Source organism: Suricata suricatta, chromosome 3, assembly GCF_006229205.1.
Source record: "Suricata suricatta isolate VVHF042 chromosome 3, meerkat_22Aug2017_6uvM2_HiC, whole genome shotgun sequence".
NCBI lineage: Eukaryota > Metazoa > Chordata > Mammalia > Carnivora > Herpestidae > Suricata > Suricata suricatta.
In genome coordinates, this window is record NC_043702.1 from 18,188,419 (window position 1) to 18,214,638 (window position 26,220).

At 38.9% G+C, this 26,220-nt stretch overlaps 2 protein-coding genes across 11 annotated transcripts in view; one reads left to right on the plus strand and one right to left on the minus strand.

Annotated features, from left to right (window-relative positions):
• The window catches only part of CNOT9 (CCR4-NOT transcription complex subunit 9), a 28,580-nt gene extending 19,476 nt beyond the window's left edge, over positions 1 to 9,104 (minus strand). Inside the window, exon 1 of one of the 2 annotated variants that reach the window (XM_029933836.1) lies at positions 8,695 to 9,104. In XM_029933836.1, coding sequence (XP_029789696.1) covers positions 8,695 to 8,718 — 24 coding nt within the window. In that variant the 5' untranslated portion in view covers positions 8,719 to 9,104. Of the gene's footprint in view, positions 1 to 477; positions 630 to 8,694 lie in introns of those variants that run through there. The other variant, XM_029933835.1, reaches the window with a different exon arrangement.
• A 137-nt stretch (positions 9,105 to 9,241) lies between these two features.
• The window catches only part of USP37 (ubiquitin specific peptidase 37), a 96,890-nt gene continuing 79,911 nt past the window's right edge, over positions 9,242 to 26,220 (plus strand). For 4 of the 9 annotated variants that reach the window (XM_029933808.1, XM_029933814.1, XM_029933815.1 and 1 more), the window contains exons 1-4: positions 9,242 to 9,494; positions 14,194 to 14,334; positions 19,579 to 19,795; positions 23,750 to 23,921. In XM_029933808.1, coding sequence (XP_029789668.1) covers positions 19,640 to 19,795; positions 23,750 to 23,921 — 328 coding nt within the window. In that variant the 5' untranslated portion in view covers positions 9,242 to 9,494; positions 14,194 to 14,334; positions 19,579 to 19,639. Of the gene's footprint in view, positions 9,495 to 9,644; positions 9,667 to 14,193; positions 14,335 to 19,578; positions 19,796 to 23,749; positions 23,922 to 26,220 lie in introns of those variants that run through there. The other 5 variants (XM_029933810.1, XM_029933812.1, XM_029933811.1 and 2 more) reach the window with 5 other exon arrangements.

Sequence of the window (26,220 nt, forward strand, 5' to 3'; positions counted from 1 at the left end):
ATGAACCACAAAGTGTTCTGCTAAATGGACTGAAATACCACGCAGCTTAAGTCTTCTCTAAGTGCCTTAGAGTACTCTGTTAAAAGGTATTTTGTAACTCCCATCAGTGATATTCCTCAAGAAAGCCCAGGCTCCCACAGCAGCAATATGAAGAATAGGGTAGTCCTTCCCATCCACCAACAGCAAAAACATATTGTCCAAGTACTTGCCCTTTCCAGGCCTCTACAGATAAGGCCCTCAACTTAAAAAATTATTTTTGGAAATGTAATTCCCACTAGGAAGACAGGGTATGCTTATTTAGAGTATTACATCACCTTAAAAAGCTCTGTGGAAACAAGAGCTAAAATTTTAGCTTTGAGTTTCCTGCCCACAGGCTCCTGGATGACCCACAATCCAGTAACTAAAAGGGACTCAGAGACACTCATTGCTCCATTAATAGAGTATCTATGCTGATTAGTCTTTACTCATTCAACTCACCTTAAAGTCCTGTCGCCCCAACACCACCATCAGTAAGCTCCATTGCCCCCAGTACAGCCAGTGTGCGCCCTGTATCTGGAACTCCAATGCCTCATACTGCCCTGGGGAGCCCTAGGTGTGTAACAGCAGGATGCACCTGTAGCCACCAATCAGCACACCATGGCTTCCGGACACCAGGCGCCACCCCCACATATTCTATTTCTGGAGCTGGCCTGACTTCAGCAAGGAGATGGTGTCCTTGGAGCAGTGCTAACCTTCTAGAGGGCAAGGCCTGATGCCTTGTTGGGTGCCTAACGTCATGGACACCTGCTGCCAGCAACAATCCAACTTCTGAGGCTACTTGTGGGAGCTGTAGCCTTCCTGGGGCTTTGGTTCTAAGAGAGCTAGGGATTCAGGTGGGTGGTAATGTCCTCTCAGGCACCAGCTTGGACCTATGGGTTCTGTAGCCATTCTAGCAACGGGAAGGCAGCGAGAGCAGTTTGGGGCCAGGAAATACTTGGGATAAGAACTCTCCTTTTCATCATCCCTGGTGAATTTTGCCTCCAATTTAATAGGAATTAATTTAACCCCACTGAATACCTATTTGTTATGGGATGAATACAATTATTTCTTAAAATAAAAATGGGCGCCAAAATACATAGTGCTTACTCTGTCAGGCACTGTCCTAAATAAATACTTATCACTACCCTCATTTTATAGAGGACACTGTATTTTGCCAAAGCCAAAATTTGAATCTAGGCAGACTGGCAACAGAGTCCATACTCTTTGCTTTGGTGATGCTGTTTCTCACCTGCTGGAAAGATTAGGTCTGATCTAAAGATGATGTTCAAAGGGCGCCTGGGTGGCTCAGTCAGTTAAGCTTTTGACTTCGGCTCAGGTCATGATCTCACGACTCCTGAGTTCAAGCCCCACATCATGCTCTGTGCTGACAGACTTAATTGAGATTACAAAGCACATGATAATCATCATTAAAACAACTTTAAAAAAATTATTTAAGTAAGCTCTATGCCCAATGTAAGGCTTGAAGTCACGACCCAGAGATCAAGAGTAACATATTCTACCAACTGAGCCAGCCAGGCATTCCAATAATCATCATTTTAGTGAGAAAGTCAGTGAGATAGTTTGACATAATTCCCTATATCAAATCATGTTTCTCACAGAAATAATCTAGCTAGTGATAGCAACTAACACACACACACACACCAACAGGTAATTTTATAACACATGTAGAAGTATAGTTATTTTGGAAAATAAAAGGGAAAATATTTTTACATTTTGAGTTATCTATTGATTTATGCAAAGGTAACTTGAATGTGGGTTTGACCTACACAGGTTCACTCATACATGGACTTCTTGCAGTAACTACAGGACAGTACTGTAAATGTACTTTCCTTTCCTTATGACTATCTTAACATTTTCTTTTCTCTAAGAATGTAGTATATAATATACATAGCATACAAAATATGTGTGGGTCAACTGTTATCGGTAAGGCTAGCAGTTAAGAGCAGGCTATTAGGAATTAAGTTTAGGGGAAGTCAAAGTTATATGCAGATTTCCAACACTGCATGGGGGAGGGGTTGGCACCCCTAACCCCTAACCTGTTCAAATGTCATCCATATTAATATTACCAGATGACTGGCAAAATACTCTGAACATTATCTTTGAATAAAACTCCAAGGCACAACTCTAGCATCTCACTAGATGTTGATGGTAATAAACCCCCAAAATGTATCTAACCCTTTCTAAATCCCAAGGATCATTTAGGCACACCTTATTAGAATCTGAAAATTGATGTCTTCTTAAGAGTGTGGGAAGTGAAAGAGGGGGTAGGATAGGAAGGAAAGAGACAGACCTGTACTGAACATTAAAAAAATTTTTTTTAATGTTTATTTTTAAGAGAGAGACAGAGTGTGAGTGGGGAGGGGCAGAGAGAGGGGGAGACATGGAATCCAAAATAGTCTCAGCACAGAGCCTGATGGGGCTCTAGAACTCAAGAGCCATGAGATCATCACCTGAACCGAAGTCTGACATTCAACAGACTGAGCCACCCAGGAGCCCCTGTACTGTACATTTTTAAAAACATGATTTCATTTACTGACCAGAACAGTTATTATCCTCATTTTACAACTGATGAAAGTATGAGTAAAGGATGGCAGGTTTCCGCTTCCTCCTATTCTCTATTTAAAGATCACCTCTAAAGATTCCTAAACCAATTGCTACAATTCTTTTATAATTTACAAATACATTTCTGAGGCTGTGGCTGATATAGAACTCAATCTAGGAGCATACACTGTCCAGGGGCAGATAAGCACATTTATCCAGGACCTCTCTACTGGAGATACTTTAAACACATTAAAAATAATAGCAAGATACTGCCACAAGAATTGTAGTTAACACTTTCTTTTTTAATGTTTGTTTTTCAGGGGGGAAGAGCACATTGGGTGGGGTGCAGAGGCGTGGGGGTTGGGGGTAGAGGTTCTGAAGCAGGCTCTGTGCTGAAAACAGTGAGCCCAATGCAGGGCTTGAACCTATGAACTGTGAGATCATGACGGAGCTGAAGGACCTGAGCTGAAGTCAGCTACTTAACCAGGTTAACACTTCTTGAATCACATGAAATCTTGGATATTTTCCTCAGAAAAACATGTATTTGCAAATTGTTTTGCACATAATTTCTCCACAAAATTACACATAATTTCAAAGATTTCATAGACCCCATGTAACCTATTCATGGATCCAGAACTAAGAACCTGTCTATCAAGTGAAAGAATAGGAAAAGACCTCGATTTACATGTAACTACACAAGTACGGTAAGTGGAACGCACACTCTATTGGGAGCCAGAAATGGCTTCAAAATACAGTTTGGCCATTTCTAGAATTGTGTGACCTAGGATAAGTCATTTACTTTTCCAAGCCTCAATTTTATTATTGGTAAAATAAGGGAACAATAATTACCATAAAATCCCAGGAGTCTCTAAAATCTTGGAAAATTACTTAGCTCTTAGTTACTGCTGAGAGACTAATCTAAGAGCTCTTTTTACAAGTTAACTTTATCGAGGTTAATTTGCATAGTTTTAAGTGGACCTATTTTACGTGTATATTTCAATGAATTTTGATAACTCTATATACCTGAGCAACCACCACCACAATCAAGATACAGACCTCTTCTTTAGGAGTGCCTGGTTGGCTCTAACAGCTCAGAGCCTGGAGCCTACTTCAGATTCTGTCTCCATCTCTCTCTGCCCTTCCCCTGCTCATGCTCTGTCTCTCTCTGTCTCAAAAATAAACAAACATAAATATATATATATACACATATAATAATATCTATATTTCCACATACACAGACCTCTTCCATCATTCCCAAAAGTTCTCTGGTACTTCTTTCAGTAAACCACACACCCAGCTCTAGGTAATCATAGATAGGCTTTCTGCCACTACAGAATAGGGTTGCCTTTTTAGAAATTATTTATAGGTGGTAACATATACTGAACATATTCAATCATTTTTAAAAATGTATTTTTTTTTAAGTTTATTTGAGGGAGAGAGTGGGAGAGAGCACGCACACACACCAGCAGGGAAGGGGCAGAGAGAATCCCAAGCAGACTCTGCATTGTCAGCACAGAGCCTGACATAGAGCTCGAACTCATGAACTGAGAGATCATGACCTGAGATGAAATCCAGAGTTGGTCGTTTAACCTTCTGAGCCACCCAGGTGCCCTGAAACATAGTATGTTTATACCAGTGTACCAATCACCTCAGAATTCAAAGAGGAAACGGGTTCAGGGAGGTTAGCAGACTCAAATTCACACTGTGAGTATATGCTGGAATTAGGATTCAAACTGTAGTCTACTTCTTTCTACCATCAGTGAGCCCTATGCTAGTCTGTAGGACTGAAATCACAATGATCCTTTCAAGTTGAAGAAATTCATTTTTAAGAATGCAATCAGAACTTTGAGTTTAATATTCTATTCTAATATAGTTCATTAATAGTTCGACTTGGATAAACAGTGGGTTCAATTACAGAAACCAGAAAGTCATTTATGAGACATATGATTTGGACTATTAGTTACATCCTCAACACTTATTTCCAAGATTAGAAATCATGTAGAACTATATATATTTTTAGGTACAACCTCCTTAAATTGAGCAGTCCTTTCCTTTTAAAATAGGTTTAAAAAATGTTCGTATTATCAAAATTTAGTAGAGAATCACCCCCCTCTTTTCTGTTTAATGATTTGGATATGAAAAATGTATTTCAAGTAAATTTATTCTTTCAACAAACAAGGCAAGACATCTATCAAAGTCAGTCATCAATGGCTAAACTCTTAAGCGTCACACAGGGTACTGACAGTTGGTCATCTATCTCCAAAAGATCTTAACTCCATGTGAAAAGGAGAAAGAGATTTAGAACTTCCAAAAAAAAAACAAAAAAAAAAAACCCAACAACACCAAAGACCCATGTTATCCATAAAAGGGAACAAAATATGACTTACCTCCCCACTGAATAAATTAAAAAACCAATATTGATGGCTTTTTAAAACAGAAAATAACGAAATTTCTCAATACAACTTTATATTCAGGAGCCAAAATACCTGTTGGTTTTGCTACCAATAACTATGAGACAGCGAATAAAGAAAAAATGGCATAAGACTGAAAGAGATTATTTTCCAAAATCTGGAGATGACTTAACATGTGGCTTTGGTATCTGCATAATGATGATAATCCAAGAAAACACACATTCTAAATAGTACCAAAAGAAATATTAAATTAGCTTAATTATCCTCATATTTTTAGAAGGGCCAGAATGTTCTTCAAAACACCCTTTTAAAAATGGAAGTGAATAAGCAAAGAGAAGTTAGGCAATTTGCTTAAAACTTCAACAGGAGACATGGGAGGCAACAGTGTAGAAAATCGGATCCCTCAGAGTGCACAATGTTCTTTTCACTTGCCAAACAGGAGAGCATCTGGGAATCTAGCATAGCTTCAACAAAAAGATTTAAAATGACTGATGATGCTACTGGTTAGGTGAAAAGTGAGGGAGAAAACATGGGTAAGGATGTTAAAATCACCAGTGGAAATTTGTGGGGAAAATTTAAAAAAAATGCATACCCAACGCATCTCTCAAATAAAGGCTTACCTTTGGCTGTTTTAGATCACTAGTGCAACATTCATTAAAGACCGAAAGTATGTGAAGATTTGTAGATCTACTAATCTGAAACAACTTCCAAGTTCCACAACAAAATGATCTGCTACTTTGCTGATGCAGGAATTATACTCCCAAGGCTGAAGTCTGGGAGCAAGTAATTTAAGTAATGAGTGTACCCAGCCAACCACTGAGCACTCTGTTAGCCTCACTTCATCTTTAGAATAATCTTTTGTGGTATTTCTGTCCCTATTTCACAGATATGAGAAAGAAAATATATTTTATGGTGGCAATGATGATGATGTTAAAATGTATTCTGTAGGAGCGACTGGGTGGCTCAGTCGGTTAAGCGTCCGACTTCAGCTCAGGTCATATTCTCCAGTGGTTTGTGGGTTCAGGCCCGCGCTGAATTCCATGCTGACAGCTAGCTCAGAGCCGGGAGCCTTTCTTCGGATTCTGTGTCTCCCTCTCTCTCTGACCCTCATCTGCTAGCACTGTCTCTGTCTCTCAAAAATAAAAATAAACACAAAAAAATGTATTTTGTAAAATATGACAAGAGTTTACCATACCGTACATTTCTAGCATAATAAAATACTACTCAAGATGTTTCAGTTTCCTCAGTAACCAAAGAGTCTAGTGAATGAGTGGTACAAAGGAACTTGTTAAAGCTTTTGTGTGATTCCCAACTGCACAACAGATGAAAATGTATCTAAAAGCTATTTTTTTAATTTAAAAAATTTTTAACATTTTGTCTTTTGAGAGACTGAGTGTAAGCAGCGGAGGGGTAGAGAGAGGGAGACACAGAATCCAAAGCAGGCTCCAGGCTCCAAGCTGTCAGCACAGACAGCTCAAACCCACAAACATGAGATCATGACGTGACCCTAAGTCGGATGCTCAACCAGCTGAGCTACCCAGGAGCCTCTAAAAGTTCAGATTTTAAATCAGTGTGAAGCAATGTAACTTAATTAAGAAACGTATATTTAGCATCTATTATAAGTAATGAACTATAGCCTACATCATTGTTCAAAAGATGCATTACGGAATAAGTAAAAACAAAAGAAACTGAATAGGTGTAGAGTTTGGATAGTATAGAGAAAAGAACAGTTTGGTATCAAAGCCTAGAGAAGACACAATCAGATTCTGGGAAACGGACAGGCCAAACTTAACGATCCCTTGGGTAACCTGTCCCTCCCCTACCAGCAGCAACCTTACCTTCTGACTTGCTTCTTCCCAAATTACATGTGTAATTTTTTTCTTTGGATGAGTTTTTTAGCTTTTTTTTTTAATAGTTTATTGTCAAATTGGTTTCCATACAGCACCTAGTGCTCTTTCCCATAAGTGCCCTCCTCCAACAGCACCACCTCTTTCCCCTCTTCCCCTTCCCCTTCAACCCTCGGTTCATTTTCAGTATTCAATAGTCTCTCAAGTTTTGAGTCCCTCTCCCCCCTCCCTTTCCCTCTTCCCCTCCCCCTGGTCCTCCATTAGGTCTCTCCTGGTCTCCTGTTAGATCTATGAGTGCAAACATATGGTATCTGTCCTTCTCTGCCTGACTTATTTCGCTTAGCATGACACCCCCAAGGTCCATCCACTTTCCTACAAATGGCCAGATTTCATTCTTTCTCATTGCCATGTAATACTCCATTGACAATGTTTTCTATAGTTGAGTCACATTCAGCATATTTTTTACTTTCTATATTTAAAGTTAAAAGTAAATTTTTTTTTGGTCCTCTATTTAGTACTTACGTCATTTTGCCTGATAATGCAATTTTAGTGTATTATCCTCTTAAGTAGCTTCACTTTAGTGGAACAAAAAAAGTACAACGGGTATTCAGAAGAGTGTGCTCCAATCATATGACTTCATTTCCCCCTTACAGCTATGTGCTCTCAGTAGTCACCTCCCTCATCTATACGCTTTCATTCATTAAAGTACTTGAGCCCTAACTCTGTGCTAGGAACTGTCCTGGCACTGGGGGTAACCATGTAAACGAGACTCATAGGATCTCTGTCCTTGCCCTCAAGAAGTAGACAGTCAACCAACAGGTAAGTTAGTACAAAAATTACAAATTGAAATCAACGCTGAGGAGGGGATTTTAACAGAGAAAACTTAGGGGTTACAAAACTTCTTTAGAGTGATGAAGCGAAGACGACTCTAGGGAGATTTAGGCAGAGACCAGAGGGAAGAGGAGCCAGTTACACCCACAGGCTGTGTGTGTGTGTGTGTGTGTGTGTACGCGCATGTAGGTACGTGGTAAGAGCATCCCAGGAACAGAGAATCAGAAAGTGCAAGAGAAGTGGAAAAGCACAGGTCTGAGGAGGGGCAGGCAGCCAATGTAGCTGGAGCCGACAGAGCAAATGGTATTAACACCAGACAGCAAACCCAAGGACCCTATCGTACAGGGCGGGCCTCGTAGGCCACAGCAAGGAGTCTGGATTTTATCTAAAGGCAATGGCAAGTGGTAAGCTCAAGAATTACTGCAAACAGGTGAATTACACGATCCGTTTTTCTCATTAAAAAATCGCCCTGGTAAAATGAGATGTGTGAAAAAGGTTTTAAGGGCAGAGAACCGTAATCAGACCTAGGCGTTACTCCCTCCTCCCAGTCTCAGATTTTCCACCTGTGAAACAAGTGGTGTGAGCTAGAAGCCATTTCCTTCCCGCGGCGAAGTGCCCAGGCGGGGAGTTCCAAGGGCAAGGGCCGTGTCAGAGTGACCACGGAAGTCCCCCTCATCCCCGCCGACGCCCAGCGCGCAACCGACACCCTGGGACTGTTGGTCAGCGCAATGAATCAATGAATGGCCTGTCCCGGCCGCGAGGGAGGCGCTCCAGCGCGGGACCAGGCCCCGGGGCCGGAAAAGAACGCGGTACGCGACGCAGGAGGCCGCGAGAGCCGACCGGAGAGGAAAGTGGGGGCCGGTTCCATCACAGTGAAGGCGCCAAGAGGGTAGAGGCTGGGCCTCGCAGACTGAGGGCAGGAGGAGCTGGGACACCGGGCCCGATACGGGGACCTGGGGAGAGGAGGCCGAAACGCCAGGCTAAGGACGGGTTCTGGGCCCAGGCCGGAACGCCCAGCCACTTACCGCAGCCGTCGCCAGGCTGTGCATGTTGGGAGCGGCCGCCGCTCTTCTCCCACTGCCGGACGCGCCCGACCCGCGTCCCCGCTTCAGTGACTCTGCCGCCAAAGATGAAGAGCCGCCGCAGCCGCCATCCGCCTCCGGCTCGCTCCGCCCCCTTCACAACCCTATGACCTTTCACCCCTGACCCCGCCCACACAACTCTTCCCGCCTCCTGGCTCTTGGTGGAGCTAAGAGTCCCAGAGTCTGTCCTTTGCCCCTTAAGAAGCTGGGCCAGAAGGACGTTCGCCACCTGCTAGACCCCCCATCCTCTGGCTTCGAGCAGGTATCCCCAGAGAGGAGCGTGAACTCTGACTCTCCTCTGGAGGCCAGTGAAGGGCGGGAAAAGCCTGGAGGTCTGGGGGACAAGCAGTGCGCATGCCCAACTGGGCTGTGTAGGAGGGAGATGACGGGAAGGCCAAAGCGCTTGAAGTGGAAAGTGCGCATGCGTACTACTTCAGGCGGGGGCGGGGCTGTCTCGGCGAGACGTCACTGGGTGCTGGGGCGGGGCGAAGGCGTAGGAAAGGCGGAGTTTGCAGGGTTGCACGCACGCGCCTCGTCTGGTCGCGTCGAGTGTGCGTGCGTGCGTGCGTGTTTGCGTGTGGTCACAGTTCCCGCCATCAGCCGCTCTCCCTGAGTAAGGGGAGCGAGCAGCCCCTCTCCTTCGTGCCCGGTGTCCCTTCCTTCCTTACCCCTGGCTCCTCCCCGTCCGCGCGGACTCTGTGCTTCCGGCAGGCTACTGGAGGGCTCCGGACCCGCAAGCACAGGTAAGGCGGGCCGGGCGACGAGCTTCTCCACTGAGCCGTTTTCCCCAGGCCCCCCCCTTCTCCCCCCGCCCCCTGCGGTCCGCCCACTCGGCGTTCACTCTTCGGGAGTTCGCCCAGCTGCTGCTTACCTCACCCTCACCCTCACCCCCTCGACTCTCCCTGGGCCTCACAGGTACTCTTCTTGGGTTTCCCCCCACGCTTTCCCTGTCCTCTGACCTGGTCTTTACTGTCACGCTCTTCCTCCGGAACCCAAACCTGGCCCTTTTCTGCTGGGGGCTGTCGTCGTCCGCCACTCGCCCCTTAGCGGGGCCTGCTGTCTCTTCAGGTGACTTCCGTTGCCGCGCACCCATCGGGCCTTGGACATTCACTCTTGACCATTCTTCATCTTCTTCCCTCTCCTAATCGTCTCTCGCCAAAAGCCATGAATCGTATTTTTGTCGCGCATTTGGTTGCTCTCCATCTTCTATCTGTCGGATCAGGTTGTCAGGTTTACCTATTTAGGTCCTGATCCATGAGAGGAAATGATCACTGATGACAAAATCCTGTGTTCTGGAGAGTTGGCCTGTAGTGGTTTTGTGGTAATCCCTTGCAAAATTTCAGCCCTGCGTAAATGCCTTTTTTGGGGGTGGCAGTATCTGACAAGTGTCTAGCTGGAAAAGATGTCTAAGACAGGATGTCAAGGAGGCAGTTGGGTATAGTGGATTGGAGCTCAGAGAAGCTATGGGCAGAATATGTGAATTAATAGATGTCACCTGCCGTGTTGAGAGTTAGCTGAAGCTAGGGATGTGAATGAAATTGCCCATGACAGTGTAGTACTAGAGAAGATGGACCTAGGGATTCTTGGTGTTTAATAACCCAAGAATAGAGAAAGACAAGTCTTTTGTAAAAGAGTCGAAAGAAGGAATCAGTAGTGTTGAATTCTGTTGAAAGGTAAAGTTGAATGAGGACTAAAAAGCCTGATGACATCAAAGTAATGTATGATTAGTGAGAGGTGTTTGATGGAGTGAAATGGAATATCTAGGTTTAGTGCTAGGGTCCTATTCACCTTTTACTCTTCTGCCCTAAGCTTTAAATTCCACCTATATATTGATGATTTAAGAACTTTAATTTCCAGCCTTTTCCCTTTATTTTTGGCTCAAGATCTAAATAACCAATTGTTTGCTTGACATCTGCACTTGATTTTTTTTTCCCTTGGGAATTTCATCTATAATATGTCTAAAACCAAAGTCTTCATCTTTCTCTCCATTCCCCAAATTCTTTGTCTTTTAGTATCCCATTTCATTAAATGGCGCATTCTCATATTTATCTACTTATACAAGCTAGAAACTTGAGATCCATTCTTGACTTCTCCTTCATCCCATGAATCTTTAACTTCTTTTCGTATACAGTTGACCCTTGGACAATGCAAGGATTAAGGGCACTGACTCCTTCCAGTTGAAAATCCATGTGTAACTTTTGACTTCTCCAAAACCTAACTACGAATGGCCTACTGTTGACTGGAATGCCAGTAGCATAAAGTTAACACATATTGTGCATGCTGTATTTATTACATATTGTATTCTTCAAGTTAGACAAAAGAAATGTTACTAAAATTATAAGAAAGAAAAAATACATTTACAGTACTGTGCTTATCGGAAAAATCCATGTATGCATAGCTCCGTGCATTTCAGACCCATGGTGTTCAGGGGTCATCTGTATGTCTGAATCTATTTCTGCACATCTTCAGTATCACTTTTCCAGTTCAAGCCACAATCTTAAAAATGTTTTTTTAACATTATTTTTGAGAGAGAGAGTGAGAGAGAGTGTGAGTCAGGAAGGGACAAAGAGAGAGGGAGACACAATCCAAAGCAGGCTCCAGGCTCTGGGCTGTTAGCACAGAACCCTATGTGGGGCTCGAACCTGTGAGCTGCAAGATTATGACCTGAGCCGAAGTCAAAGGCTCTGTCAACTGACACCCAGCACCCCTCAAGCCACAATTTTCTTTCACTTGGACTTAATGTCACTGGTTCCCTGTATCCTCATCTGTAAAATAGGAATAATCACCTTATTGTATTGTTATGAAAATCAAATGGCATGTGACACACAGTGAATAGCTAGTGAGCATTGTTATTGTAATTATTATAAGCTGAATCACTTTAGTATTCTTGTCTGCCCTATTTTCTTTCATTGTTCCTTCTTTTACTCTCCTTTCTAAACCCATATAAACCGTATCACTTCTCCATTCAACAGTGACATGTTATTTCTCTGCTTAAAACTCTTCTGTGAATTTTCCATCACTAAACTTTTATTAAAATTTGGGTAAAATTCAAAATCCTAACTGTGATCTACAGCATTCCATATAATTTTATTCTTTCCAGCTTCACTAGCTTCATCTTGGCTCCAGGCTCCTCTTGCTCACTAAACTCTAGCTACACTACTTTTTATTTCCTTAGGCACACCACGTTATTTTCCACTACAGCGCCTTTGCACGTACTGTTTTCGTAGTTGCCTAGTTTGTTCCAGCATGACCATCCCCGATTAAGTCAGCTTTCAGTATTAGCTAAACCTTTGCTCGATGTTCTCCACCCCCTACCCCCAAGTCTTCAATCAGGTACCCTATTATAATGTCTCATCATGCCCTGTCCTTTATATTTGGATTACTTTTTAGAACGTGTAATCGTATATTGTATGATTATTTAAAGTCTGTCTTTTACTAGAACATGTGCTAGTAGGCATTTCATTTCTATTTCTCAAGAATTTAAGTGGAGAAGTAAGCTGGAGCTTGTTTTAGGAACCACCATGCCTTTCAGAAGCACCAGCTTACTTATACCTTGTCATCTGATGACAAGCACCTTTTCACTCTTCAGGCAAATTCAAGGACACAAAAGAAAAAAAAAAACCCAAGAGTTTTCCAGCTGTGAATGATTATACTCATTCTTAGGTTGTAAAATCATTCAGATTTTAGATTCTGAATTGGAGATAAACTTTATCTAGATCGACTTCTCTCTTTTAGTCACTCACTAATTTTTTTCTCTGTGCATTTGTTTTATAGATCTTTTTAGGAAAGAAAGTTCTTAGAAGTCAGCAGTGGTTTATATATTTTAACAGCAGGTAAAACTACGAGACTAAAGGGGACAAGGTTTCCAAAAATAAATAAAGGAAAATTCCATTATTTAAGTAATTTGGTGGTGGTGGATGTGATAGAAAATATTAAAATTTAAAGGATTTATGTTGAAAAAGAGGAAATAAATACAGGAAGCATATGAGTACCACACAGAAAAGCATTTGGATTTATTTTATAGGTAGTGATGAGCCATTAACATTTGGGACAAAGTTTCAGTTAAGCAAGATGAAGCCATTTTAGAGATAATGCTCTACAACATTGTACTATAGTTAACAATATCACATTGTACATTTAGTTTTGTTAAGACGGTAGATCTCATCTTACCACAGTTAAAAAAATGTTTGTGAGGAAATTGGCATCAATAGTAAATATTTAGCACTTACTAAGTGCTGTATTAGTTGTACAAAAGAAGATAAGACAGGTTCCTTCCCCCCCCCCCCCCAAGTTAAGGAGTCAAATATGCACACCTTACTTGTTAAGAGATAAAGAGTAGTTCTTTAGAAAGGGTATTTATGGGGTAGGGGATTCATTGAGTGGAAAAGTCCTGAGACAATGGAGATTGAAAAGTGAGTGTTGCTGCAAATTATTGAAGAGAATGCAGTGTGGTAGTGGTTAAAAGCATGGGTTTTGCTATTCGACTTTGTTTTGTCTTTTAATCAATCTGTATCCTTGGATAAATTAACCATCTCTCTAAGCCTCAGTTTCCTCATCTGTAAAATAGAGATAGTAGTCCCTGTCTTTTAAGATTATTGTGAAAGTTAAATGAGATAATTCACGCGTGGCACTTAGCACTATGTTTAGTCAATGTCGCATAATAAACACTAGGCAGGCGTGATGGCAGAATGAGGATTTTCTGAATTAGGATAGCAGCTATGAAAAGGCTGGGTTGTATGCGAGTGAGATGGGGCGTAAAGCAGATTCTAAAATTTTTTTTGCCTGAATGACTGTAGAAGGAAAATGTAGAGAAGTTTGGGAGCCTCCTACTGAGGGCATGAATTGTAATCATCTTGATTTTGTATTCTTATCACAGTGCCATCAAATTAAAGTAGCTCAATCATTTTTTTAGTAAGGGAACAAATGAATATAAAGTTGATGCCGTAGCTAGCATTCAAGGAGACAGTGAAAGATGTTTGGGTAGAACTTTAGGGAAAGTTGAGGCTTAGCCTAAATTTGAGAAACAAACCCGTGAAGTTAGTTTTGTAAGAAAAGTAAAAACTGCAGATTTACTTACCATTTGAAATGTGTATTAATACATCATGGAAGTATTTTCAGACTTCAGGCATGTAACAATGTTTATAAAGTCAACAATGTTTATAAACATTGTTTTCACTGACACCTTAGTTTCAAAATGTATCAGAGATAAATAATTCCGAGACACAAATTGATAGGGTGCAGGCATGAAGTCCCTCATTTTGACTGTGTGTATATGTGTGTATCTTGAGGGTTACATTTTAAATGTTTTCAGTAAGGGAGCTTATGGTTTTTAAATACTCAAAAAGAGTTTATCTTTTTGTATAAATGATTGCTTTCTTTTTTTTTTAATTTTAGTTTTGTAAGTTGGATTCTTTTAAAAAGGCACACTTATATTTTCTTTAGCTGAGGTGATGGCTTCCGGAGAGCTGGCATAGCTGCAAAATATGAGTAGTTCCCCAAGAAGAGTGCATTGCCTTTGGCACAAGGATCAGAATAAAGGTGAATTGTTATTACATAGGGTTTTTCAGTAAAAGTCACTGAAAAGTAAGTAATGTTTTTATTTTGGATGTATGTTTCCAAGAATATGCAATTGGCAAAAATTAACAGTTTTCTTTCTTCCCTTTTATAGTAGTGGTTTTATGTTGTAGCATGCTTTCTTTACCACAGAATGCCCTCTAGATAAGGATGTTTTTAGGGGCGCCTGGGTTGCTTAGTCGGTTAAGTGTCTGACTTTGGTCATGATCTCACACTTCGTGAGTTTGAGCCCCGCGTAGTGCTCTGCGCTGACAGCTCAGAGTCTGGAGCCTGCTTCGGATTCTGTCTCTCTCTCTCCCTCTCTGCCTCCCTTCCTCTGTCTCTCAAAAATAAATAAATGTTTAAAAAAAAACTTAAAATAAAAAAAGATGTTTTTAAAGCAAGGGCGCCTGGGTGGCTTAGTCATTTGAGCATCCAACTTCAGCTCAGGTCATGATCTCACAATTCGTGGGTTCGAGCTCCGTGTTGGCCTCTGTGCTGATGGTGGAAAGCCTGGAGCCTGTCTTCAGATTCTGTGTCTCTCTCTCTCTCTGCCCCTCCCTCATTCTTTATTTTGCTCAAAAATAAATAAATGTTAAGAAAATTTAAAAAAAGAAAAGATGTTTTCAAAGCAGTACCTAAAATATATACATGCAAATAAGTGTACATGTGTCTTTTTACAGAAACATTTTTGCCAATATTATTGATTGAGCTTTCATAGAATTTTCAAAGTTGAACAGTAATTTTAATAATTGTGGAAAAAAGTTACGGAAAGAGAAATCTCTTTGGAGATGCTTAAAGAACAATTTGTTGGGGCACCTGGGTGGCTTAGTTGGTTAAAGCTGGTAGCTTCAGCTCAGGTCATGATCTCACGGTTCGTGGGTTCGTGCCCTGCGTCGGGCTCTGCGCTGACAGCTCCAGCTCAGAGCCTGGAGCCTGCTTCGGATTCTGTGTCTTCCTCTCTCTCTCTGACCCTCCCCTGCTTGTGCTGTTTCTCTCTGTCTCTCAAAAATAAATAAAAAATATTAAAAAAAAAAAAGAACAATTTGTTTTTCTTATACCTTATTTTACCAATATCCCTGAAAGGGAATTAGCATTATAGAGTTCAAGGAAACCTCATTGTCCTAGGTTCATTGAAAGTTTAACTGTTACTGATTAATGCTACATACTGAAAAAGAAACTTAGTTTTTTTTCTCTTAACAGAGTAGGGCAAACCTTGATACTATAATAAATGTACAAAAGTAGATATCATTGATTCATTTAATGCAAGAGCTGGCAATGAACTAAATTGAAGGATTAAGAAAAAGTTTTGTTAATACTGCAAATTTTACATCCTGTACCTTTTAGGGTTTTATTTCCCCCCTTAGAGGAAAGAGAGATTGTTAGTAGAAGTGGTTAAGGAAATATTCAATATCTGAAGTAAAATTTCATGTGCTTAATCAAAACTACATCGAAATGTTTTAGAATTGTACAGGGAGAAATTATATATAGAGAGAAACAAAAGTAACACTAAAGTTTTTTTTTTATTTTTCATGTGCTTTAGTGAACTTTGAAATCTATACTTCCAATTTTGTTAAATAACGTTAGTTTTTAAAAATATATTTTGTTAGAGGAATTCAGGGTCATTGACCTTTACTTACTTTTGGTCTGTGGAGAAAACACTAAGATAGTGGGGTTGGGTATTATTCTCTTTCAATTTGGTACCCTGACCCATAGTGACATATAAGGGAAGGGAAGGGAATTTGACAGAACTCTTAAAATGGGGTTTCTTCACTGAGCAATGAACAATATGAATCCTCTGTTAGGCAAATTTACTAATGTTTTTGTTCTGATGTATTCTGTAAGTGCATGTTCTTGTTCTTCCACAAATGATTTTTTTCTCATTGACTTGATAAGATATGAGGACAGCTTTGCATTTAGTGAAGTTGAGATGCCCAAGAAAAGACTTATATGCAGTGTTCAAAAGATGACATATGTAGTATACTGCGTAGTGATACTCTTATAGAGAGCTTAGTAAATATCATTCTATATTGGCCATATAAGAGCGATTTGTGGTTCCAGTATCTGCTGTTGTGTGTATGTGTTTGTATACATATATACACATATATGTATATATTAATGTTTATTTTTGAGAGAGAGAGAGCACGTGTGTGCGTGCCAATAAAGGGGAAGAACAGTGAGAGGAAATCAGAGGATCTGAAGCAGGCTCTGTGCTGAGAGCAGTGAGCCCACTGTGGGGCTCTAACTCACAAAACAGATCAGGACCTGAGCCGGAAGTCGGAAGCTCAGTCGACTGGGTCACCCAGGTGACTCTGCTTTTGTATATTTTAACAGCCAGTTGAGTAAAATTGATAGTGCTGATTTGTTCATTATTCTTAAATAATAAGTTCGTTTCTTGTATGTCAGACATAGTCCCTATCTTCAAATAGCAAAATCTAGATGGAGACAAAGAAGTAGACAATTTATGCACAGAGTATACAACAGGAAAATACAGAAACATGAAACAGTCTCTATGGATATGGGATGAGAGAAAAAGTGAAAGGTAACTGGGAATGGCTTCTTAAAGAGGATAACCTCTAAGCTGAACCTTGATTTTATAGCCAAGAGAAATTAAGGGGGGTTGTGGGGGCATGGAGAGAATACATGAAAATCCCCCAGAGATAGACCACAGTGTGTGCAAAAGTATACTGGCATGGCTTTTGGGGGTAAATTATAAATAATTCAGATGGCTGGATTTGGAGGGCATGTTGGGGGTAGAGAGGGAAGTAGGGCCTGGATCCAGAAGGTGTTAATGTCATGTTAATGAGTACAGATTTTATTGTGAGGGCAATGGGGAGCTGTTGAATGAGATTAAGGAGGAGAGTGATGTGATTTGATCTATAGTTCATCATAAAGATGTCTGGAAGATGTCTGGAAGTAGAATTGACAGGACTCTACTGTGATCTTCTGTTTCCAATCCAATACCAATAATCATCAAGAGAAAATCAAAGATAACTCTCATGTTTTTGGCAAGGGCACCTGGGATGGGAGAGGGGTCATGTATTCTTGGCAGTGTTGAGAGCAGAGTGGAAAAAAGTTTCAAGGACCTGTCCAAACAGTGAAGCTCCAAATTATTACTTGAAAAAAAAAAAAAAAAGTATTATGGACACATTGCTGGTCCAGAATTCTGTAGTTACTAGTTTGAGCAGTGCCATGTTCACAGGTCTATAAACAGTAACTAGGGGCGCCTGCGTGGCTCAGTCGGTTAAGCATCCGACTTTGGCTGAGGTCGTGATCTCATGGTTTGTGAGTTCAAGCCCCGCGTCCAGCTGTGTGTTCACAGGTCAGAGCCTGGAGCCTGCTTCTGATTCTGTGTCTCCCCCTTTCTCTGCTCCTCTCATGATTATGCTCTCTCAATGATAAATAAATGTTAAACAAATTAAAAAAAAAAAAAAACAGTAACTAGACTCTGTTACTCTGATGGGTTTATATACCTAGCAGATTATACTGTCTAAATCTGGCCACAGTGGGCATTCAAAAATTTTGATGAGATGAGTGAATAACAATAGAGTACTTAAAATGCATAACACCGTTTAACTATTCAAAGTGTTTTCACATCTCTTTTTAAATTTTATTCCCAGTTATTTGATAGATAGTACCTAGGAGCCTCAAACTAGGGGCCCTCCAGGCTCTATCTTGCTTATGTCCTGTCTTTAGGTGGGTTTTGCTTCATGTTTTAAAAATAAATTTTAATTCATTGCCCACAATTTACAATGGGCAGTTTTACATAAGTATTTGGATATCATTTTCTTGAAAAGTTAGATGATCAGGCAGTAACTGGGTTCACTAATTCTACATGGTAAAATTGGCTAGTAGCAGTTTTCATAGTTTGCCTGCTTAAGTCATGTCACCTGCATGACCCCTATGGCAGTTGACTTTGACCCCTTTTAACAGCTTGTTTATCTGAGGTCTTTCAAGAAAGAGGTGCTGTGCACAAGGAATAAATTCAGAAAGTGCACACTAATTCCATTCATATTAAACCTTTTGTCTGTTAGGTGCCTAATGTATGTTATTTCATTTAGTTTTGCAACACTAATACTATTTATTCCTATTTACGGTTGAGAAAGCTAATGGTTAGAAAGGTAAGTTATAAATTGGTGACAGCTGGTTCCTGATATCTAGGCCTCCTGTGTTCTTCCTTTGTATACTACTTTTCTTTTTTAGCTTTTCTAGTTGAGTTGTAAATGTAGTGTGAAGATTTTTAATTTCTTAAATTATAAGCAAGAATCTGTATTAACAATGTTTTTAGAGATTTGTAAAGAGTATACATAAAATTTGTTTTAGTAATTTTAGATGATGGTGTGTGTACGTGTAGATAACACATAACACTAACATTCTTTGCTTTTACAGTTGTGTTTACTTGCTGATATTTGGTAAGCTAATTTGAAAGTTAGATATTTTGTTATTGCTGGAAGCAATTTTTAAGTAGAAGTTCATTCAGAAATTTTGAGTATTTGTCAAAGATAAAATTGATAAAGATTTTTTCCACTTTATGGCAATACTAAACAAATGTAGGTGGTTCTTCGGAAGAGAGGTTTTTTTGTGTGTGTTTGTTTTGCCTAGGGAATAAATTATTTTCTCAATATAATTCTGGAGGTTAAACTTATTTGATTATTTTCACAATGTTTTTATTCATCCAATGTCTATACATGTGGATATGCTTAGACTATTGACTGGTAGAAGAATTTGTTTTATAGGCATGATTTGGTATTTTTGAAGGAACTCCATTCTAAGAAATGGAGTCAGCTGGCTGAAACTTTTTTTTTTTTTACATGTATATTTGAAATTCAAGACCCTTTACCATTCATGAAGGAAGGTAAAAGCAGGTCATATTGCTGTGAGCAGTCACATTGACAGTTTAGTATTCCTGACTGACATGCCTTTAGTGGCAGCAATATGGTTGGTAATGGTGCAGAATGCAAAATTCAGGCACTGCTAGGGCACAGATACCAGACACATGGCAAAGACGGGAATGTGGTAGAGAAGAAATAAAAGGTGGATAGACTCAGTCACTGAATTTAGTTGTCTTTCTTGTGCCCACCAGCTAGCTAATGAAGGTCTTTGAGGTTGCCTAATGAAAAGTGGTTTATTGAAAGAAAAAAGGACGTTAAAAAGATGGTTTATTGAATGCTCTCTTTTAAATGACTCTTGTTAAGTGCTCGCTTCGGCAGCACATATACTAAATGACTCTTATTTTAGTAAATTATAACTTACTATTTTATTTTTCTCCCTTAGAATCTGTCAGGTGTATTTTGCTTTTTAATTTGGCTAGAAGCAATTTATTTTTAAAGAAAGTATGTCTTCCCTGAAGATACATGGTCCTATCAGAATTCGAAGTATGCAGACTGGAATTACAAAATGGAAAGAAGGATCCTTTGAAATTGTGGAAAAAGAAAATAAAGTCAGCCTGGTGGTTCACTACAATACTGGAGGAATCCCAAGGATTTTTCAGGTATTACCAGATTTTGATGTGGAATAGATCTTGAATCACACTCGTTAGTGAGTAGCTTCTCTGTAGCATAGTAAGTATAATGATAGTCCTCCTCCTAGATTAATACTTCTTATTTCTAGGACACTAATAGTTCTGTGTACACCTTTTTTTTTTTAATGTTTTTTTATTTATTTTGATACAAAGAGAGACAGAGCATGAGAGGGGGAGGGGCAGAGAGAGAGAAGGAGACACAGAACTGGAAGCAGGCTCCAGGCTCTGAGCTAGCTGTCAGCACAGAGCCTGATGCGGGGCTCGAACCCACAAACATGAGATCTGACCTGAGCCGAAGTCGGAGGCTTAACTGACTGAGCCACCCAGGCGCCCCAATGTGTACACCTTTTATAAATTGTTCAGCAGCATTGTTGATGGTGTAGAATAAGGAGTGGGAAGTCGTCACCATTATTGAAAAGAAAACTGCGAGGAAACTGAGAGGAACTGGGCTTGGATACTCTTTCTAAGCTACTTTGAAAACCACATTAGGATAACTTTAGTTAATTCCCTTTTTTGCCCTGGCATGATATGATAGATTCATCTCTATTAAGTATTAGCTTTTACTAGGACTCATTAGTGTCTTCTAAAATCTAATGTCTACTTCCTAAATAATCTTATCAAAGGTTGTGATATGGACCATTCAAGGATGGTTATTCAGAGTCATCCTTACAGCTGTTTTCTTCTAACTGTAAATTTTTGAAGAATTTATTATTTCATCACTGCAGAAGATAGTAAATTTTGTTTTCACTTCTATACTGTTTATCCTGAATTACTCATCTCGATATGATTTAAAAAGTAAATCATGTCTTACAGTTTTCTGTACTTTAAAATTCTGTATTTGTTAATTACATAATAAATAGTATAATATTTAAACTAAAGTACTCTATTGAATAATAATTTATGAAATTTTAAGCTTGAGAACTCTAGACCTGGGGTAAAATTTCCATTCCTGTTTGCCTTTGCGCTGTGAAAGTAAATTGCTTATGATTTAGTGTATCAGAAATTTCTTAAATAGATTGGAGGTGGTGACATGGGTAATAGAAACAATGGTAGTTTCTGCCACATATGTGTATCTACTAATTGTTTATCTCAATGATTCCTTTTTAAATGGAGATTCAATTTTTCAGTCTGCAGCCCAAATTAGCAGTGAGTAAATACTTAAATATTTAAACAAACATAGGTCTTTAGGAGCGTGAAGATTCTGTTTGTGATTCCAGCCTCATTTCAGTTCTAGATCTTTGCATTCAGCATTTGTTAACTACCTATAGATTAATGTGGTGGATACTGTACTAAAGACTATTAATACAGAACTGAATGAGATGTTTTTCTTCTCAAGCTTAAGCATAATCAAATGCATTTTCAGATGTAAAAGTATTTCAGACACACTGAAGTAACACAAAGAAGAGAGTGGTTTGTGCCCAGAGCATTTAGAAGATAAATAAGAGTTTGCCAAATAAGTGGAGGTAGGGTGGAGGTCGTTTCTATACCTGGACAAACACATGCAAATGTGAATCAACACTCAGGGAACCAGAAAATTATTTTAAACTAAACGGACCTAAGGAGTGAGTGGCAGAAGTAGAGGATGAAGAGCTAGATAGAAACCAGATCTCAAAGTATCTTATTTGTCATACTAAGAGGAGCTTAGATTCTAAGAAGCCAAGAATCTCAAGTTCGAATTCATTTAGGGGCTAGGAAGATGAGTTTATTACAAAAGATAGTGGGAGAATGAAGACATATAGGAGAGATCATTGTGGGAACTTAATTGAAGAATGGAAGTCCTAGTCAAAGGAAAAGTTGTAGGGAGACACAGCAGGAGGAAAAGGATAGATTTGAAGAGATTTCAAGAAGACTTAACTAGATTTAGGGTGGTGAAAAAGAAAACACCCTGGGGAGATTCCCAAATTTCTGAGTAGATGATAGTGCCTTTCTGTCTTGGTAGGGAGCAGAGAGGAAGAATTGGGGTGGGAAGGGTAGAGATGAGTTGTTCGAGGTGTCAGACATTCAGATATTGGTATCTGGTAGGCATTAGGTAAACTGGACTGGAGCTCCAGCAGAGAGGTCTGGACTTACAGCTGGAAAGCCTCATCATATGGGTAGTAATGGGCCCAGCTAATGGGATTTTCACTGTTAAAGGCATCAAGTTCAAGATTATTCTTATTTTGTTCGTTAATGAGCAAACTTTTCCCTTTATATAGTTAACTTTCATTTTTAAGTTGGTTTTTAAAACTTTTTTTAATGTTTGTTTATTTTGAGGGAGAGAGAGAGAGAGAGAGAGAGACAGAATGGGAGCAAGGGAGAGGTAGAGAGAGAGAGAGGGAGACACGGAATCCAAAGAAGGTTCCAGTCTCTGAGCTGTCAGCACAGCTGGGCTCAAACTCAAACTCACCAACTGTGAGATCATGACCTGAGGCGAAGTCTGACTGGAGCTAAACGACTGAGCCACCTAGGTATCCCTGATATAATGGTTTTAAGTGATCTTTTTTTTTGCATGCTAAACTCCTTAAGTATTTCAGAGCTAAAGCTCCTGAAATCAAGAGTGGGACACTCAACCTGCTGAGCCCCTCAGGCGCCCCTTATGATAGGATTTTTAATCAAGGACATGGATTCAAGACCTATTTTGAAGCCTCTCTATATGTAGTTTATATATGTGTTATTATATATGTATACACACATTATATATCTGTATTGTATATAATGTATATTTTATATATTACATATAACTTATTACATAGTATATATAACAATATATATGTAATTTATATATGTATTATATATAAACCTATATATATAATTTAAAATTTGAATATATAAATGAAGTCTGATAAAATTATATTCTTAGGTAAAAGTTGACAAAGGTCAATTCCAGTTTAAAAAAGTTGTGAAATACTATTACTCTTTTCTGCTATTCAAAGGGCATATCTTCAGCAAAAGGCAGGTTTTGAAACCTTTGTATGTACCTGCTGAGGGAGAACATTAGAGAATAAGGATGCCTATTGGCAAGAATTACTTAAGTAATAAACTGGGAGATTTATTAATTTAGTCTTGGAAAAATTTCAGCCAAGAGAATATAAATGTTGTCACTTCATAGCACATATCCAGAGTCTGGAAGATTATAAGATAAATTATTGGACCATTCTGGGGAGTGGAAGAAGTAAGCTAAGAGAGTTTCCAGAGTACTCATGGTCTTTATGATTGAAAGAAAGTTAAGTGAACCTGCTTAGATAATTAGAATAGGAAAGATGGGAGTGTCTGGCTGGTTCAGTAGTAGAGCATGCAATTCTTGATCTCAGGATTGTAAGTTTGAGCCCCATGTTGGTGTAGAGATTACTTAAAAATAAAATCTTAAAAAAAATATATGAGAGAAAAAAGATATCTTCTTATATTGGTAAATTTTTTGATGTGGTTTTGAGAGATAGAATTCTTTTGACGATTATAGTTTGGATTAATATATCATTTTACATTACAGCTACCTAAACCAATTGTCACATATTTTATAAGCTTTTATTTGAGAAAAGGAAGAAAGAAAAAAAGCCTCTAACACAATTTGGCTTTCTAGAATAGTGCTGGTATAACCATATAGGCTCTGTTAAGTGTTAAACTCACCAGCTTTTATAATAAACTTTATAACTACATGTGAAAATATTCAATTATTTCCTATCATAAAATCAAGAGTGCTAGGGTTAGTTTTTAAAATAAGTTTTGATAGTAGGTGTTTGCTTCTCCTGGAAGTGAAATCTTCAATTTAAGTGAATCAAGAAATGGGAACTCTTTTTGGCTGGCAGGAAAAAGTCCTAAAATTAATATGGGAAAGACTTAAGAAATGTAACTTAGAAAGTACGAAGTATAGTATTACTTATAAAATTTATTTTGCTTTATTATTGTACACTTTTAATAATAACATATTTTTCTTTTTGTGTTGGTTAGCTAAGTCATAACATTAAAAATGTGGTGCTTCGACCAAGTGGAGCGAAACAAAGCCGGTTAATGTTAACTCTACAAGATAACAGCTTCTTGTCTATTGACAAAGTACCAAGCAAGGATGCAGAAGAAATGAGGTTGTTTCTAGATGCAGTCCATCAAAACAGACTTCATACAGGTGAGAACTAATCTTCCTAGGGTTTGCCATTAACAATTATAAAAGCATATGACTAGATGCTGGACCAGTATTCCTGATGAATATTGATCTAAAAATCCCCAGCAAAATACTGCCAGACTGGATTTAACAGCACAATGAAAGGGTTGTATACCATGACCAAGTAGGATTTATTTCTGGAATGCAAGGCTGGTTCGAGATATGAAAAATCAATATAATATACCAAATGAGTGAATGAAGGGAAAAAACCACATGATCTTCATGCAGAAAAAGGCTTTGATAAAACTCAAAATGCTTTCATGACAAAAACACTCAACAAACTAAGAATAGAAGGAAGCTACCTCAACCTAATAAAGGCCATGTATGAAAACCCCACAACTTACATACTTCACAGTGAGAAACTGATTTTCCTTTAAGATAAAGAACAATGCTAGGATGCCTCTCTCACCATTTCTATTCAACATAATACTAGAACTTCTAGCCAAAGAACTTGGGCAAGAAAAAGAAATGATATACATGCAACTTAGAAAGGTGGAAGTAGGGGTGCCTGGCAGGCTCAGTCTGTGGCACGTATGAGTCTTGATCTCTGGGTCATGAGTTCCAAGCCCCATGTTGGATATAGAGCTTACTTTAAAAAAAAAAGAAAGAAAGAAAATTATATCTGTTCTCAGACAATATCATCCTATATGTAGAAAACTCTAAAGATTCCACAAAAGAATATGGCTAGCAAAGGAGGAGGATTTGAAGTACATTTGGGAAGAGTTACCTTGTCATATAAATCTTAGGTATCTGTGTTTCTCTAAAGGAGACTTATTCTGAGGTTTTACTCTTGCTATGAAGATAACAAGTACTATACAAAATCATGCAGTATGATCAGATTTCCCTGCCTCTTTTTGATACTTTTCATTTAAAATGTTTTGATTACAAAAATGTATAGACATTTTTAAAGGAATAATCTAGTGCTTAAACTGAGTTTTCCACTATTACTATTAGTGTTTAGCTACATTATCAAAACTAACATTATTACTAATATTTTATAGTTGTCAAATTTTGGTTTTTTTAACTTAAATATAACACATAAAAATGTTAGAAGGTGAAGATGTAGCAGTGCTACTTTGCTTGTGTTTAACTAATGCCTATTTGATATACTATATTCTGGTAAAAATATTTTTTAGATTGTTTGTCATTTAGTACCTACTCATATGTTCATGTTACCAAATCTGAGCTATGTCAGTTTACTAAATAAGTGTTGAATTTTAGAATCAAGGAATTGAATACTGTTTAAAATTTTTAGAATATGTCAAGGACTATGTCTGTATTTTTTTTTTTAATTTATAATAGTTTATTGTCAAGTTGGTTTCCATATAACACCCAGTGCTTCTCTCCACAAGTGTCCCCCTCCATGACCATCAACCTCCCCTCCCCCTTCAGTCCTCGGTTCATTTTCAGTATTCAGTAGTCTCTCATGGTTTGTGTTCCTCACTCTCCCCAACTCTCTTTCCCCCTTCCCCTCCCTATGGTCCTCTGTTAAGTTTCTCCTTTTAGACCTATGAGTGCAGACATCTGGTATGTGTCCTTCTCCAATCATGGAAAGAGCCTAAATGTATTTGTAGGTGGTTTGTTTTTTGTTGTTGTTGTTGTTGTTGTTGTTGTTCTTGTTACTGTGACATACGCTTGAGGCAAGTGACTTTATTTTTTTTATTTGATTTTTTTTTTAATTCATAGGCTTAGGAAATAGTATGAATTAGTATTCAATCACATCATTGCCTCAAGAATATTATCCTTAAGTCCCAGAAGAGGAAGCTCTGTGATTTCCATTTATATTCCACTGGGTCTTATTTTTTTTTTCAAGCTTCAATAGTAAATATTTTGCTACTATGTATTAAATACTGCATGGTTTGCCCAAGCTAAGATGAAACCACATCATAAATCAATAAGCATTTTGCATTTTCTTTCATTATATACTCAAAGTCATGCCTACTGCACCTCTAAACATTTCATTAAATCCAATGATACAGCAAATACTCCCTATTATAAAATAAACTTAGATTATATTGCATTTTCACTTAACAGTATATAAAATGCTGTGTTGTGACAGGTATCAACTATCCATTAGATACTGAATCAATTTTTCTTAAGCACTACTAACTGCTTGCTTTTCTTGAAGCTAGATCATTCTGAAAATTTCCTGTTAGACCTATGAGTGCGAACATATGGTATCTGTCCTTCTCTGCCTGACTTATTTCACTTAGCATGACACCCTCAAGGTCCATCCACTTTCCTACAAATGGCCATATTTCAT